Genomic DNA, 17,423 nt, shown 5'->3' with positions numbered 1-17,423 from the left:
TTGAATGTCAAAGTTAACTCTCAAAGCAAAGAATTTAGTAATCTATGCAACGGCATGGGTGCTGTGAAGACTGAATACTACACTGTAAGTAATAAAGTAGAGAATTTAAAAGTAGATTTAAAGAACAAGTTAACAAATTCTTTGCCCACACATATAAATCACATGTTTACTGGCCTTAGTCAGAAACAGAATGATACTTTTCAAGATTTATTGAAAATGTTAGAACTTGACATTGAGAACAAATTTAATAATGTAGAATCAGAACTTACTCAAAAGTTAGGATCTTTTGAAAGTGTGTACAATATTAAATATAGTGATGTAAGACATGGAATGAATACTTTGAAACAGAGTGTAGATCAGGATAATGAATTAATGCCAATTATTCAGTTGCAAATTACAGGTGTCAATACATGGGTAGACAATGTAGAAAGGAATTTCAAAGAGAAAATAGCTAACTCTGATGTTATAAATGTAATTAGTTTGGAGAAACAATTTGGAGAAATTATAGATCGAAAGGTTGCTGAGAGAATAACATCCGTCGGATCCTGATTTGTTTTCGGTCCACACACACTTTAAGTCATCAGAACATTAGAAAGGTTGACATAAACCCTTGAAACTTTTGTCTTTATGGAAACTCAAGGATACTTTTAGGTGGAAAATCAGAAGTTCTGGGCTTGTTGCTTAGTTTACCTTTGTGTTGACCACAATTTAATTTGTTGTCCAGTTGAATTCTAAGATATTTCAAACACAGTGATTCATTTATGGTATGATTATCAGTGTCTCCAGATGGCTACATTATGTAATATGAATCATTGTGAGATCATGCCTTAAATTATGTGCTATGAATGTAGTGTAGGCATGTTCAACAATCATCTGCAGTGGCCTGACAAGGATCAGTTCAGGCATTGACTGGTTTGCTTCCAGTAGTAAAAATGATAACAGCTATTGTAACATCTTTTGAACTCATTGGAATATTATTTCTGTAGTCAGAGGTGGCTCAGGACTTGGAAGAGCGGTTAAATGAAATAGATAGGTCTTGAAAGAAAGATTATCAGTAAAGGTAAAGCAAGGGTAATAGTATGTAGGCAAATTAAATCAGTTGATGCTGAGATAATTAGACTAGGAAATGACATACTAAACTAGTAGACAAGTTTTGCTATTTGGGTAGAAAAAAAACTGATGGTGGCTGAAGTAGGGAAGATATAAAATGCACAATATATTAGCTTGCCAAATCTAATTTTGTGTTTCACAAGGTCTCAGAACATACAACGGGAAAGTTTTCCTTGTTAATACTGTCATAATTTCATTTATGGGGTGTTGTGTGGTTTTCACAGTGAAGAAACCTTTAGAAAAACCAAACTGAGGGTCAATAAAAGAGCTCTCTTCAGAGAAATAAGTCAGCATTCTGTCATAGCTAACTTCCTCAAAAATGTTGAAAATTCTGGAATGAGCGAATTGGGTCTATAATTAAATTTGGTTCACTTACCTTTACTTAAATAGATGCTTGTTACTGCAACATATTTTAATCTGCCAGGAAAAATGCCATGAATCACTATTGTTTAAAAAGGTAACTTAAGTCGAATTCTATCAGATTAGCTCAGAATTTTAATACTCTGCCGTAAATACCATCACAGGCTATAGAATTACTACTTGGTAGGGATTATATCTTTTAAATTAATGTCTGTTTGGTAGTGTGTGTGATGTCTTCTAAAGTTAGATTAATGCATCTGTTTTGTAAATTGTAACTGAATACTGCAAACAAATGTAACGAGTGAATACATATTGTGGTATAATAACATATATAATCAAAAACTGAAACAGCGATGAAAGCAAAATTTCATCTCAAGCACACAGTGTAACTGCTTGAAAAGGAACTCATTGAACTTATCTCATTCAGTGGATTTACAGACATTAATAATGAATACCCAAAAGATAGTGTGATCTGATATATACTTTAACCTCTCATATTGGGAAAGGAATTCTTTAGCACTACAATTAGGTCAGATTATGTATGCAATGAAATACTTTTGCATCCTGGTTTAAACTTGTTAGATTCTGACAGAGCCCGACAGTGATGCTGTGGAAATGCTAATTACTAATCCAAGACATAGATAAAAGTATCTGTAAATGAAGGGTAATATTACAATTCAGTACTGTTCTACTGTGGAACCATTATTTACTAGTTTAATACATGAATAAAAGCATATATTAATGAATAAAAATATCAGTGTTAATAAAAAATATTAAGTAGACTAGAGAACGATCAAAAATAAGTGGCATGAAAAATGAAACCATCATATTGCACAAAAAGTGAAAGACTGACTCTTCAAGCACTAAACATTTACAGATGTGCAGTGTGAGTATTCCTTTGCCTCAAACAAGTGTCTTCAAGGCAGTCCAGAGATTGCCCCACCAGTTACAAAATAACATCCTCAGTAGAATCAACTGTGTTGTCTATTTGAGACTTTAACATCTCATGCGTACTGTGGTTCACTGCTCAGAAAATATAACAAGATTTTAGTCTAAGCAATCTGAAAAACTGGCCTATCAGTAGAAAAACTCCCCCCCCCCCCCCCTCCCCCAAGTATTGGGCCATTATAGCACAACAGAAGATGTTACTTACATAATAACAATGGTGATTCTGGCAATATATTGCACGCTGATCTTGCAGCATTGTGAGGTCAGACACATTTTACTTCTGTGTGTACAACAGTGATTGGTGCAGAGTGTCATGGTATGCACTCTCTGTAATGTTACACTATGAAAATTGGAGAGGTTAAATTACAATCCTGTTTGTTGGGCCATAAAAAAAACTACTGTCAAAGAATGATATTTGAATTCTAGCTTGTGATTTGGATTTGTCATATACTGGTACAGCAAATTGTGCTTATTTATTCTGACACCTGACTCGAAACACACAAGTTTCTGAAACCATTCTCATGAAGCCATACTTGGAAATCTCATAGAATGCACTATGATATGAATTATTATTTGGGTTCAACTCTTGTACTGTGTGCAGAAGACATTTATATAAAATTTGTCATGATATTGCCAGGGAAAATAAAGTTCGCTGCCAGCACAGTCAATTTCTGGGGTCTCATAGAAACAAGAAAGTTTTTTCATTATATTGTTGCTAATACATGGATATACTGCGCTTTTTCCACCACACAGGTAGCCTGTCTTTCTACAGAGTGTATATAATCTTGTGGCTTGATTCAATAAAGTACTTCTGTATTAAATGTCTTGTGGAAAAACCACCAACCTCAGACTCCACCCCCCCCCCCCCACACACACACAATTTACACTTATCCATGTAAAAAAGTCCACAGGTGAGCCTCCAGCACAGTTCATCTCCTGCTGATGTTGTTTTATTGAATATCTGCAGTTTTTAATGAGAAATTCAAATATGACAAGATTATAAAAATTGGAATAACATTTTGAAACATTCTCTTGAAGTTAATTTTCCATTTAACTGGAAGACATTTTCTGATACCTATTACACCTGAAAGTACTCTATTTATTTTGACTTAACCACCTTCTAAACTTCTCTGTTTCCATAGGAATTCAATTTTTTCACTGTAGTTTTAAAATATAACATTATTATATACACTGTCAGAAACATCATATCATTTTGAGATAATAATATACCTGCAAAGTGTTCATAAAACAAATAAATCATGAAATGTATGTTTACCCATAACATATGAAAAAATGGAATGGAGAAAACTTAACATTGAATGTAAGTTGGATTGCAGTTACCATAATGGAGTATAACAGATAGTCAGTTTCCTACACATAAAGCAACACATTGCATTTTACATATAATTTTCTGTAATTGTACCTCATTCCATTTGCAATTATGGAGATGTATGTTTCTCTTTGTAACTGACTCAGAATGAATCTTTGCAGAAATTCACTCCTACAAATAGATATCACTGTAACAATATCATATTCATTGCATAACTGATAAAAAAGACTTTATTCAATAATTTTGAGAGATTATCACTAATGTTTCTAACATTAATAACAGGAGTGATAAAAATCTAGACATAATCGTGAAATGAAATCATATTTCCTATAGAGGATGTTATAATACACACATAATAAAGTAAATCTTAATGAAATTCATTCAGATGTAATAAGATCCAAAACACTTATTTACAAAGGTTCTGAAACTGAAGACTCACATTTATAAAATAAGATTAAAAAATTGAAAAACCTCTTTCACAGTGATGTGATATTCTCTCTCTCCTGGATACTGCAAATTTAAACTAGAATGAGATTGTGTGGGTGAAGATTTGGGCCATGTTGGTAGTTCCTGTTTTGAAAGAGGAGTGGATAGCTTGATGTATAGAAAGGTTTAGAATGAAACAAAAAATAAAGAGTTGGTACTTCTCATACATGAATAGCATTTTTATAGTAATGATGCTTGGTTTTATTACTGTGATGATCCAACTGATTAAGTCAGAAAGGGCACAATAGAGCCATTATATCATGTCTTGAGTCAAGCCACCTCACAACTGTTGTAAGTGGTTCTTGATATACTAGGATACCAGCACTATGACAGAGTTGATGTCCTAACACATGTTCTATCAGGGAAAGATTTTGGGAATCTGCTGCCCATGTGGTTACCTCAACTTCATATGGACAGTTCATAGAGACATGTGCCATTTGTAGGTGAGGATTGTCGTGTTGAAAAATGGCAACACTATGCCGTTTCATGAGAGGTAAAACATGAGGACACAGGATGGTTGTGATGTACTGTTGTACTATCAGAGTTCCAACAGTTACTACCAGTTGTTGTTGTCTTCAGTCTTGAGACTGGCTTGATGCAGCTCTCCATGCTACTCTATCCTGTGCAAGCTTCTTCATCTCCCAGTACCTACTGCAACCTACATCCTTCTGAATCGGCTTAGTGTATTCATCTCTTGGTCTTCCTCTATGATTTTTACCCTCCACGCTGCCCTCCAATACTAAATTGATGCCTCAGAACGTGTCCTACCAACCGATCCCTTCTTCTGGTCAAGTTGTGCCACAAACTTCTCTTCTCCCCAATCCTATTCAATACTTCCTCATTAGTTATGTGATCTACCCATCTAATCTTCAGCATTCTTCTGTAGCACCACATTTCGAAAGTTTCTATTCTCTTCTTGTCCAAACTATTTATTGTCCATGTTTCACTTCCATACATGGCTACACTCCATACAAATACTTTCAGAAACAACTTCCTGACACTTAAATCTATACTCGATGTTAACAAATTTCTCTTCTTCAGAAACGCTTTCCTTGCCATTGCCAGTCTACATTTTATATCCTCTCTACTTCGACCATCATCAGTTACTTTGCTCCCCAAATAGCAAAACTCCTTTACTACTTTAAGAGTCTCATTTCCTAATCTAATTCCCTCAGCATCACCCGACTTAATTCGACTACATTCCATTATTCTCGTTTTGCTTTTGTTAATGTTCATCTTACGTACTCCTTTCAAGACACTGTCCATTCTGTTCAACTGCTCTTCCAAGTCCTTTGCTGTCTCTGACAGAATTACAATGTCATCAGCGAAAGTCAAAGTTTTTATTTCTTCTCCATGGATTTTAATACCTACTCCGAATTTTTCTTTTGTTTCCTTTACTGCTTGCTCAATATACAGATTCAAAAACATCAGGGAGAGGCTACAACCCTGTCTCACTCCCTTCCCAACCACTGCTTCCCTCTCATGTCCCTCGACTCTTATAACTGCCATCTGGTTTCTGTACAAATTGTAAATAGCCTTTCGCTCCCTGTATTTTACCCTTGCAACCTTTAGAATTTGAAAGAGAATATTCCAGACAACATTGTCAAAAGCTTTCTCTAGGTCTACAAATGCTAGAAACGTAGGTTTGCCTTTCCTTAATCTTTCTTCTAAGATAAGTCGTAAGGTCAGTATTGCCTCACGTGTTCCAGTATTTCTACGGAATCCAAACTGATCTTCCTTGAGGTCAGATTCTACTAGTTTTTCCATTCGTCTGTAAAGAATTCGAGTTAGTATTTTGCAGCTGTATCTTATTAAACTGATAGTTTGGTAATTTTCACATCTGTCAACACCTGCTTTCTTTGGGATTGGAATTATTATATTCTTCTTGAAGTCTGAGGGTATTTCGCCTGTTTCATACATCTTGCTCACCAGATTGTATAGTTCCATCAGGACTGGCTCTCCCAAGGCCATCAGTAGTTCCAATGGAATGTTGTCTACTCCGGGGGCCTTGTTTCGACGCAGATGTGACCTTAAATCACATCCAGTGGTTGCCCACACTACAATACTTAACTAACACAACTGTTCCTCTCAAAAATAATTGGAAGAAGGGGACCTTGCACCAGTTTTTTGCCATACTCTCTGACAATGGTTATCTGAGATGATAACTTTCTGAACACAATACAACTTTGTTTTCACAGTCCATGTTTTCTGGTCACAGCACCACTCCAAACAAAGCCATTTATTTGTGTTGTGTTGTTAATAACAGTCCACGCCTGGAACAGTATTTCTCTAGTCTGACTGCTGCTAGCCTCTGATCAATGGTGTAGGATGACACAGGATTTTGCAGCACATTCATTGCTTGTTTTTGAATGGCAGCTGCAGATGCAAAAGGGTTACAATGTACACAATATGGCAATCCTCCCTTGTGGTGGTCAGATATTGGCCTTAACCTTGATGACAAGTAAAATTGCTGTCACATTCCCATGCAATTCAGTATTGGGTCACTGTCACTTCTGAAGGCCCCACAGATCTGCATAGTGCACAATTCAACCAACTCATCAAATCAAGACCCACAATGAGGCCACTTTCAAAGTCTATCAAGTGCTGACAATGCTGTCTCACAAGATAATATGGTATCCTTGTGTCTTTCACAGTGATCACTCAACATCTGACACTGTTCCCGACACTTGTCTAGCTCACCAGGGCTGGTAACAACACTAAATGGGAACATCAATAATGCTCTCTGGAGGTAGTTCTGCCTGTCACAGAGAATTGCAGTTCTAATCATTTACATTCACACTGATGATGTGTACATGTACAAAGTTACATTGACATTCTGTCTTTTCTTTTAAGTGCTTCAATGTTTTTCTAGGCATTTTAATACAAACAAATTAAAGTAAATGACAAAGGCAAGGCAGCATGTTCACCTCTAGTTTTATCATAAGTTTGTGATACAGTTTTGTATGAACTACCATTTAATCAACTGGAAATGCACACATATTATAAAAATGTATGTATTTGTTTGTGTGCATGTGTATATGTTTCACATCTCCTCCTAGACTACATGAATGATTTCAACCAACTTGGTACATATATCCCTTACTATCAGACAACAATTTCTGTGGGGTAAGAACCACCTACCTACAATAGTTTAGGAGACGTGACATCATATACAATGAGATGGGTGAAATACAGCTGCATCATGCCATGTTTTTAAATTTATTAATTCTTTGCTACTGACTCTACTTTCAATAAATTTTGCAAACAATATCCACATATGCTGCTGAATGAACTTACAAAATTATACCATGTTACCACACATAGTTCAGGAGATATGGGGTCAAAGATTGAGGTAAGTGAGAAACTGCTGCATTGTGCATGATGTTGAAATTTATTACTTCTTTGCTATTCATTCTACTCACAACATATTTTGCAGTCAGTATCCACATATGCTTATAAATGTACCTACAAATTTATATCCTTGCATGACACATAGCTCACGAGATATGACATCTTAAACACTGAGATTGGTGAAAAACTGCTGCATCATGCATGACGTTTAAATTTATTACTTCTTTGCTACTAAATCTGTTCATAATATATTTTGCAATCAGTATCAACATATGCTTCTGAATGTACCTACACAAATGTATCATTGTATGATTCCTAGTTTAAGAGCTATGATCTGATAAACACTGAGATGAGTGAAAGAAATGCCAAATCATGCATGAAGTTTGAATACATTTTTTCTTTACTGATAAGAGACTCCTACAATCAAGTAAACTTAAGATAATCACTGACACCTCACAGTGCTTTTTACAGCTTTCAATTGTGAAGCAAAAATGGGTGTAAGTGAAACTGTCGGCTGTCTGTAGAGCTAGATGTAAGTGTTGCCGTAGAGACGTTTACCAAATGGTGTTGTAGAAATGTGGAGCAGCTGCACGCAGCACACAGAAACTATGTTTCTTAGTTTGGATACAGTAGTTATACATCTGTGCATTATACACATTTCTTTGCATTACTGTTCCTTAATTTCACAGGTGTTTTCATGAATACATGTAAATGAAATTTTTTCAGTATTACATTGTAAACAAAGTTCATTTTTTGTTTTCGATAAAAATAGAAAACTGGCAAAATGAATACCCAGGAAATTCTGAGATTTTCAGCTAGTGTGTGATCACGAGGACAACAGAGATGAAGTAGAGAAGCCAACAGAGAATCAGAGAGGTAATACTACAAGTGTTAATATAAATCCATGAATATCACAGAAGATATTGAATTTAACTAAATAAAAGAGAAAATATATCTCAAAAAGCAGTAAATGAAGCAGGCACAAGGGGATATAAAAGACTACAAAATAAATTGATAGGAAGTGCAAAATAGTTAAGCAGGAGTGGTTACAGGATAAATGGAAATCCATTGAAGCACGTATAACATGTATAACTATGGGAAAGAGAGATAACACCTTCAGGAACATTACAGAGACCTTCAGAAAAAGTAGAAGCAGCTGTATGAATATCTGGAGCTCAGATGGAAAAGGCGCAGTAAGCAAAGAAGCCTCTCTATACAAGAGGGATGAAAATGATGGCAATATTACAGAAATGGAAGAGGATATAGATGAAGATAAGAAGGAAGATATGATACTGCAAGAAGGATGTGACAGAGTGATGAAAGATAAGAAAAAAAATGCCCTGGGAGTAGAAAACATGCTGTCAGAACTGTTGATATTCTTGGGAGACCCACAATTGCTAAACTCAGACTTCAACAAGAATGTAATAACTCCAGTTCCAAAGAAAGTAGGTGCTGACAGTAATGTATATTAATGAACTATCAGTTTGATAAATATTGATCACTAAACACTGCCATAACTATTATACAGGAGAATGGAAAAATGTAGAGGGAATATCAGTTTGCAATGCAGGAAAATACTGGAAGACATGAAGCAATGCTCACCCTGTAACTTACCTTTCAGGATAAGTTAAGGAAAGCCAAATCTATGTTTTTAGAGTTTATGGGTTTGGAAAAACATTGACAATGATATTCCTTTCAACTGCTGGCTATACTGAAGATAACAGGTGTAAAATACTGGTAGCAAAAGGTTATCTGCAACTTATACAGAAACCAAGCAGCAGTGATAAGAGTCAAAGGGTATAAAAGGGAAGCACTGCTTGAGAATAGGTTGAGACAGATTTATAGACTATCCTCAATGTTATTCATTTTGTATAATCAGAGAGCTGTGAAGGAAAGTTAGAAGAAATTTGGAAAATGAATTAAAGTTGAGGGAAAGAAATAAAAACTTCAAGGTTCACCAGTGACATTGTAATTGTGTCAAAGACAGTAAAGAACTTGGAAGAGCAGTTGAATGGAATGGGCAATGTCTTGAAAGGAGGATTAATGATGAATATCGACAAAAACAAAACAAGGTTAATGGAACATAGGTGAATTAATTTGGGTGATTCTGAGGAAATGAGATTAGGAAACTAGACACTAAAAGTAATAGATGAGTTTTTTGACTAGGCAGTAAGATAACTGATGATTTACAAAGTAGAAATGGCATAAAATGAATATTGGCAGTGGCAAGATAGTGTTTCTGAAGAAGAGAAATTTATTAATCACAAATATAGAGTTACATGTTAGGAAGTCTTTTCTAAGGGTATCTATATTGAGGTGAGCCTTGTATGAAAGTGAAACATGGATAATAAGTGTTTTATACAAGAAGATATTGGAAGCTTTTGGAACATGGGCTACAGCAAATTGCTGAAGACTGTATGGGTAGATCATGTAATTACTAAAGAGGTACTGAATAGAATTGGCAAGAAAATAAGTTTGTGGCATAATTCGTCTAAAATAAATAATTGGTTGATAGAGTACATTGTGGTACATCAAGGAACTGCCAATTTAGTACTGGAGGGAAATTTGGGTAGTATTAAAAATTAAAAAAGAAGACCAAGTCACAAGTATAATAAGTAGGTTTGAATGGATGCAGGTATCAGTAGTTATTCAAAGATGAAGAGGCTTGCTTGAAATAGAGTAGCTTTGAGAGCTGCACAGAACCAGCCTTCAAGCTGAATATGACAACAACAACAACAAGATGAATAGTTGAAAGTCTGTTACAGTCATACCTAGAAAGCAGATAACAAGTTCTAATTCACATATTGTGAAATGTGATGTGCAACAAAGATTACTTTTGGACTCAGTACTGTGTGTATAATATTAAATGGCCCATTAACAATGCACAAAGGCAAGCTAAAAATCATGCAAGTTCTTATCTGGGAACTCAATGAGCATATCTGATAATTAATTGTTCTGGTGTCTTAGATGACCTAAGGAGCTATTTTCACAGTATTCACACCACAAACATGGGTAAAACAAATTTAATACAGTACCAACTAAACTGTCAACCTAGCAGATGGCACTGTAATGCTGTATTTGATGATGGTGCAGAACTAAAATAGTATGAACTAACTGGTTTTCTTGGTATTATGTTCATAGCTATCTCTCCTGAAAAAAATTACAGTGATATTTTATTCCAAAAGTTGATGAACAGAGTGCCATCACTAGTGACTATGTCACAAGTTATGGTCTATAAAGAAATAGGTCTGCTCTATTTTACACAGATGTGTACATATCTTAAATAAGAAACTGACTAACAGAAATGTGTTGTAGCCAATAATGTAGAGTGCTCAGACTTAAAAATACAGCAGTAAGGATTTGGTGATATTACAAAGATAATGAGTAATGCAAAGGGCTGTTCACAAGAAACTTACATATTCAGAAGTTACTTATGTTTTAAACTGAATTTTGAATTTCTTTTCTCAAGGCTGAGAACAATTCACAACTGGCACAAAAGACTATGGCTCTAGATGTGACATGAAGCACCTTCTTGTTCAGAAAGTTTAGAGAGTTCTGAAATGAAAGACATCATGTGCCTCCCTGAACATCACATTGTTTCAGAATTAGAGAAGTTAAATATAAAAGCTTGCACACTAACATTTCACTTGTGTAAAACTAAAATGGAGAAAGGAGGAGTTGTTGCATATATTAAGACAGAGCACTAGTTCAAAAACATTGAAGCACGATTTTGTACTGATCATCACATAGAAGTGTGTGCTTGTGAATTAATACTGCAAAATAGTTCACCTTTACTTGCAACAATATATAGATCTCCACTGGGAAATTTTGATTTATTTATGAGGAATTTGGATTCTTTACTGCAGTATTTCTCAGACAACAGAAAGCCATTAATAGTGTAAGATGATTTCAATGCAGATTTCCTAAAGGATTATGATTGGATGAAAGATCTAAAAACCTTGATTGGATTCTACAATTTAATCTCAGTAACTAACTTTCTAATGTGTGGATAAAGAAATGGGACCTTAATTGATAATGTTTTCTTTGATGAAACTCAAAGCACAAAAATAACTATACACTCAGTGACAAATACTGTCTCTGATCATGATGCTCAGTTGGTTAGGATAAATAAGATAGTGCCTTCCTGTGTTGACACTCATCAGTGGAAATCAATTAGAGTAGTTAAGGACTAGAGAATAATTTACAAGAGGTGTCCTGGGATGAAATTTATTATGAACCAAATGCTGACATAAAATTGTCTGTTCCATAAATTCATGCCATAATTGAAAAATAGCTTTCATCATCAGTTAATCACAAAGGATATTAAAAACCCATGTAAAAAAAACTGAGGACCACTAGATGGATTAAAGTATCTTGTGAAAGAATAAGGCAAATCTATCTGCTGGTGAGAACAAGCAGAGATCTTGTGGTAGCTGCACACTACAAAAATTACCCAAAATTACAAAGGAAGCTTCTTAAAAAATCAAAGAAATGCACATTGTGTCAGAGGTAAGTAATTCTGATGACAGACTTATGGCTATATGGAGTGTACTTAAATGATTGTCAGGGCAACCAGACACAGGACAGAACAATATCATTATAACAAATTAAATGGAAGTTTTATAAATGGTGAGTTACAGGTAGCAAATTTGTTTAATACTCATTTCTTCAATATAGTAGAAAATATATGGACAAACAGTTCAAGAAAAAAAATCACTACACTATGTTGAAAAAGCAGCTCTCAAAATTCAATCATATGAACGTGTCACCTCTGAAATTATGAAAATTGTACATTCTCTCAAAAATAAAAGCTAATATGGTTTTGGTAATGTATCCAACAGTGGTGGTGGTTGTTGGGATGTTTAAGGGGGACTAAACAGCTAAGGTCATCAGTCCCCTTTCCAACAGTGTACTAAAGACTTGTTCTCACATGGAATATGGAATGCATCACTAACTGAAGGCATTTTCCCAGAGAGATTCAAATATGCCATAGGCTTTCTATAAGAAAGCTGACAGGACAGATGTAGATAACTACTGAACTGTTTACTAATGTCATCATTTTTCTAAATTTTTGAGATGATGTATTCTAGAATAGAATTCCATCTGAGCAACAACAACGTTCTCAGTAAATCAGCTTTTGGGTTTCAGAAGATCTGTTCTACAAAACATGCCAGTTACAAATTCACTCACCAAGTTTACAAGTGGTAAATAACAAAATAACACTAGATGGTATTTTCTGTGACCTATCTGAGGCATTTATCTACATGAATCACAATATTCTCCTAGATAAATTGAGGTTTTATTGAACTAATGGTATAAGCAACCAATGGATAATGTGATATCTTATCAAAAGAATGCAGGAAGTTGTACTTAGTAATTCAAACAATGTATCCAGGGGAGATTCTTGTAACTGTAACTCAAGGCTCAATCTTAGAACTACCATTGTTCCTCATATATGTAAATGTTCTTCTATCTAATGAACAACAAGCAGAATTGGTTGTTCCTCCAGATGACACTAGTTATGTAATCAATCCAAGCACACATACAACAGAGAAAATGGTGAACAATGTTTTTGAAAGTGTCATTGACTGGTCTTCTGTGAATGGTTTCACTCTCAATTTTAAAAAGACACAACATATTCAGTTGTGCACATATCAAGCAAGGTACTGCATTGATAAGTGTAAGACAAGGCAAAGAAACAGAAAAGGGGGGGGGGGGCAACTTCAAAATGTCAAGTTGACATTATTTGCATAATTTCATTCAGTAATGTCATATGGAATATTGTTTTGAGATAACCCATCTGAAAGAAAGAAGCCTCAAAAGCATGCTGTAAGAATGATTTGTAGTGCTCACCCCTGTTCATGTTGTAGATGTTTGTTTAAGGAGATGGACATTTTGACTACTGTTGTCATATATTTATTCCTTTATGATGTTTTGTTGTAAGTAATCCACTGCAGTTCAAAAGGAAAAATCATATACATAATTACAATACCAGAAGAGAAAAATGAGATTTATTACTCTACATAAAGGTTGTCTTTAGCACAAGAAAGGGTGCACAATGATGCAACCAAAATTTTTATCACTTACCCAGACATATAAAATGCCTAAACAGACAGTAAAGTAAAATTTGAAAAAAAATAAAAGACTGAAGGAATTTTCTCCTTGACAACTCCTTGATCTCTGTAGAAGAATTTTTAGTAATGTAAATGTAAAAGTTGGTGAGTAGTAAATAACCAATATTTAGCTGTATTTACAAATTAATTTGTGATGTGCATGTAAATGACTCATTCCACATCATAATCGATCATTGTGCAAATGGTCTCTGGAACATGAAACTAACTAATTAAGTAATGAAAACATGCTACTCCCCTTGAACTCTACTCCCAGGGGTGCAAACCCATTCACAATCAAGTGGAAAAGCAAATTTCTGTACCTACTGCAAATGTGGATATTGTCAAATATCTTGTATCATATTGGAGGTATTTTGTCTCCCTTCTTCAAATATAGAAACTGGGCAGCAGATCTTGCACTTCAATTAGCAGCATTGTGTTCCAGAAGAGAACTTTTTTATAGCTATGCTTTCTTCTGAAAAGCTTTCATCAGTTTATGGATGCAGTCATTGTTTCTTTAACTGATTAGACGTAATAGGTGTAGCATAAATGATTCTTTTCTTGTCAATAAGGTACATAACTGTGCTCTGTGATGTCAATAAGTATAGTTTAATTAATAGGTGTAAATGACTTTCAACATAACACTGAAAGACACAGAAATAAGATAAAAATAAGGAACTGACACCAAATTTGCCAAAAAAATAACATCAAAATTGGCAGGAACTAACACAAAACTGGGAAAGAATAACACCAAAACTGCCAAAAAATAATGCCAAATCTGGCCGTGAAATTAAGCAATTTTTTCCTTCTCTATGCCTGAAGTGGCTAGTTTCACAGGTGATCCTAGCTCAGACTGGATGAGATATGGCTGTGATACACGTGGTCCTTTTATACATATATGACCAATGTGGTAGCGGGGTTGAGAGTAAATGTGGTACAAAGGAAAAATCAGAATATTATTTAGATTTGGTTGATGGCTAATTACCTATTTAGGCAAGATGGAAAGGACTTTTGGAAGAACATCCCTCAATTTTGGGCATAATAAAAACATGGTTGAACCCCTTGTGCAGGATGTGGTTAAGCTGCTCCACTCTGCACTGATATCAGGTAATAAGGTGTGCATTTCTTTCCAGTTAGTGGGGGTAGAAAGAAGGGATGGAAAGAATCTTAAGAGAATTTGTGAATTTGGCCCAGAAGTTCTGTTTGTAGACTATATTTTGGTTGTGGCATCAGACTGTGAAGGGTTTGCAGTGGTTTTCTCATACTGAAATTGTTCAAACCACACTTCTTTCAGTTCCATAAAATCCGGCCTCCAATTCAGTTAGCTCCTATCTCACACTCACTACAACTTTCTTTTATGAGTGGGATATTCTTAGGTGATTTTCTAAAGCGGGCCACTTTAAAACAAATTATCCTTGAGGTATAAGTTAACATTCTGAAAACCTGTGAACCATTTGAATATAGGATAGCATTTCTTTTTGAACAATATATTTTTATCATTTATTGTTGCCTACAAAAAAGCAAATAAGGCAGCAAATTTTACTATACATTATAAAGTAAGAAGTTGTTATGCTATGTACAGTTCATAAAAAATGTGGTGCAAGAAATTAGTTCATTACTGAAATTTTATCGTCTCTTAATTGGTTAATGCAAAAATAATTCTTAGCTCAAGCTTTCAAACATATCATAATAGTACTAATAAGATAACCACAATCACTAAATATTTTTAAATTTTGTTTCTTGCGTTTCTCACAAAAATTATATTCTTCAAACATGTTGTGGTCAGGAATGTTTTTATTTCAGATAGTTTTCTTGGGATTTATCTGAACAACATGGAAGTCCAGTTTATGAAGAAAGTTAGTCCCAAGATGCTGTTATCTCTGTTGTGTCACCCTCATAAGTGTCTTTGTTGTGATCTTTACTTATTTTCTGGGGAGATGTATAGTCAACAGACTTGAGTTTTATATCACTACTCAACTTCTGAGATTCTTTCCTCTGTAAGTAAAACATCCACCTGGAAAAGATTGTTCATACACGTTAGCTCTCCATGGAATTTCTTAAATTATGGTGCGAAGAAAGCAGTAGCATGAAAAATTGAGCATATTATTACAGAAAACACTGATGAAAAGATAAAGCCATGCCATATACCCATTTGTACTACACTAGTCAGTTGCAAAAAGACATCAAAGTGTAGCAACTCATCTTTGTCATCTGATGTTGTCCACTGAGTGTTGTTGTCATGTTTGTCAAATGGCAATGTGTATGCTATCACAGATGACATTGCAGCAACAGTGCTTACTCTCTGAGATCATTATCTGTTTCAGCCTTTTAAGTGACACTTCTTAACTCATGCAAAATGTCTCCCAAATGTCCATAAGTAAGATGAATGTAACAGCTCACTGTTCTGATAAATAATGTTATTGTTCTACATAATGCAGGGAGTGAATAAATCACACACTCTAGGACAATTGGAAGATACACGGCCAACAAAGTTGAGCAGTCCTAATCACAGATGCACTGACAACTGGTGGCCCCAACATGACCCAAGCCTAAACAACTAAGATGTAAGAAGAATATAGAGTATCACAATTAGCCATACATTTGTCAACATTCTGACAGAACAATCCCATACTGTGGTTTATTCAAATTGAGGCAAGTTTTCATTATGCAAGAATTACCACTGATTCAGCAGTGTTTCCCTTGGTAGGGGGTCAACTAGGCCATCAAATGCCCATGGAAATTCAAGGTATTATAACTGCACTGCTGTCGGAAGACTCTAACAGGACCTAAAAACTTAGCTAATCTGAAAAATAGCCACTTCAAAAGACAAGAATGGGACCAATGACAACTGAAGAGAATTGCTCAACATTACAGAAGTGCAACCCTCCTGCAAAGTTCGGCAAATTTCAATGCTGGGCCGTCAACAAGTGTGAGCATGCAAACCATTCAATGAAACATCATTGATAGAAGTGATATGGGACCCCTGATCTGTCTAGATATGAATGTGATGGGTGACACATAAGTAAGCATCCTGTCTGATCACCTGGATCCATTCATGTCCATTGTGCATTCCGGCCGACTTGGGCAATTTCTTCAAGACAATGCAACACCCCACACATCCAGAATTGCTACAGAATGGCTCCAGGAATGCTCTTCTGAGTTTAAACTCTTCCGCTGCTCATCACATTTCCCAGACATGAAAATTATTGAGCATATCTTGGATATGCAATGGGCTCTTCAGAAGAGATCTCCACCACCTCATACTCTTATGGATTTACGGACAGCTCTGCAGGATTCATGGTGTCAGTTCCCTCCAGCACTACTTCAGACATTAGGCGAGTCCATGCCATGCCATGTTGTTGTACTTCTACACAATATTAGGCAGGTGTACCAGTTTCTCTGGCTCTTCAGTGTAGTAGATACAGGTTCTGAATTGAGCATATTCCATGCACCTTGTTGCATTGCTCTCACCCATTGATTACATTCTGCTTGTCAACCGCTAACAATTCCACAACATTGACATATGTAATTCAGCATATGGAATTGGAGTTGGAAATACACTGTGCATTGATCTGGGACTTCATCATCACCAATGTCTCAGAGCTAGATGATGGTGTGGATTTCCAGGCATACTAACAGCATATACTGGATGTAGCAAATTCCTGACCCATGAACAGTGTGGCTGGCCTGATTACACAAGGGTTCTGCTGCAGCATGACAGTACAATG

At 35.4% G+C, this 17,423-nt stretch overlaps 1 protein-coding gene across 3 annotated transcripts in view; it reads right to left on the bottom strand.

Annotated features, from left to right (window-relative positions):
• LOC126272199 (proton-coupled folate transporter-like) overlaps positions 1-17,423 on the bottom strand; it is a 236,990-nt gene that overhangs the window by 96,958 nt on the left and 122,609 nt on the right. The window contains exon 7 of one of the 3 annotated variants that reach the window (XM_049974878.1): positions 15,167-15,709. The exons of the other annotated variants lie outside the window; for them this stretch is intronic. Within the exon in view, the coding sequence (XP_049830835.1) occupies positions 15,553-15,709 (157 nt within the window). The 3' untranslated portion in view covers positions 15,167-15,552. Of the gene's footprint in view, positions 1-15,166; positions 15,710-17,423 lie in introns of those variants that run through there. 3 annotated transcript variants of the gene reach the window in all.

This window comes from Schistocerca gregaria, chromosome 5, assembly GCF_023897955.1.
Source record: "Schistocerca gregaria isolate iqSchGreg1 chromosome 5, iqSchGreg1.2, whole genome shotgun sequence".
Classification (NCBI taxonomy): Eukaryota; Metazoa; Arthropoda; class Insecta; order Orthoptera; family Acrididae; genus Schistocerca; species Schistocerca gregaria.
Note: the sequence above shows the minus strand (reverse complement) of the source record. Positions and strands in the feature narration are given on the sequence as shown.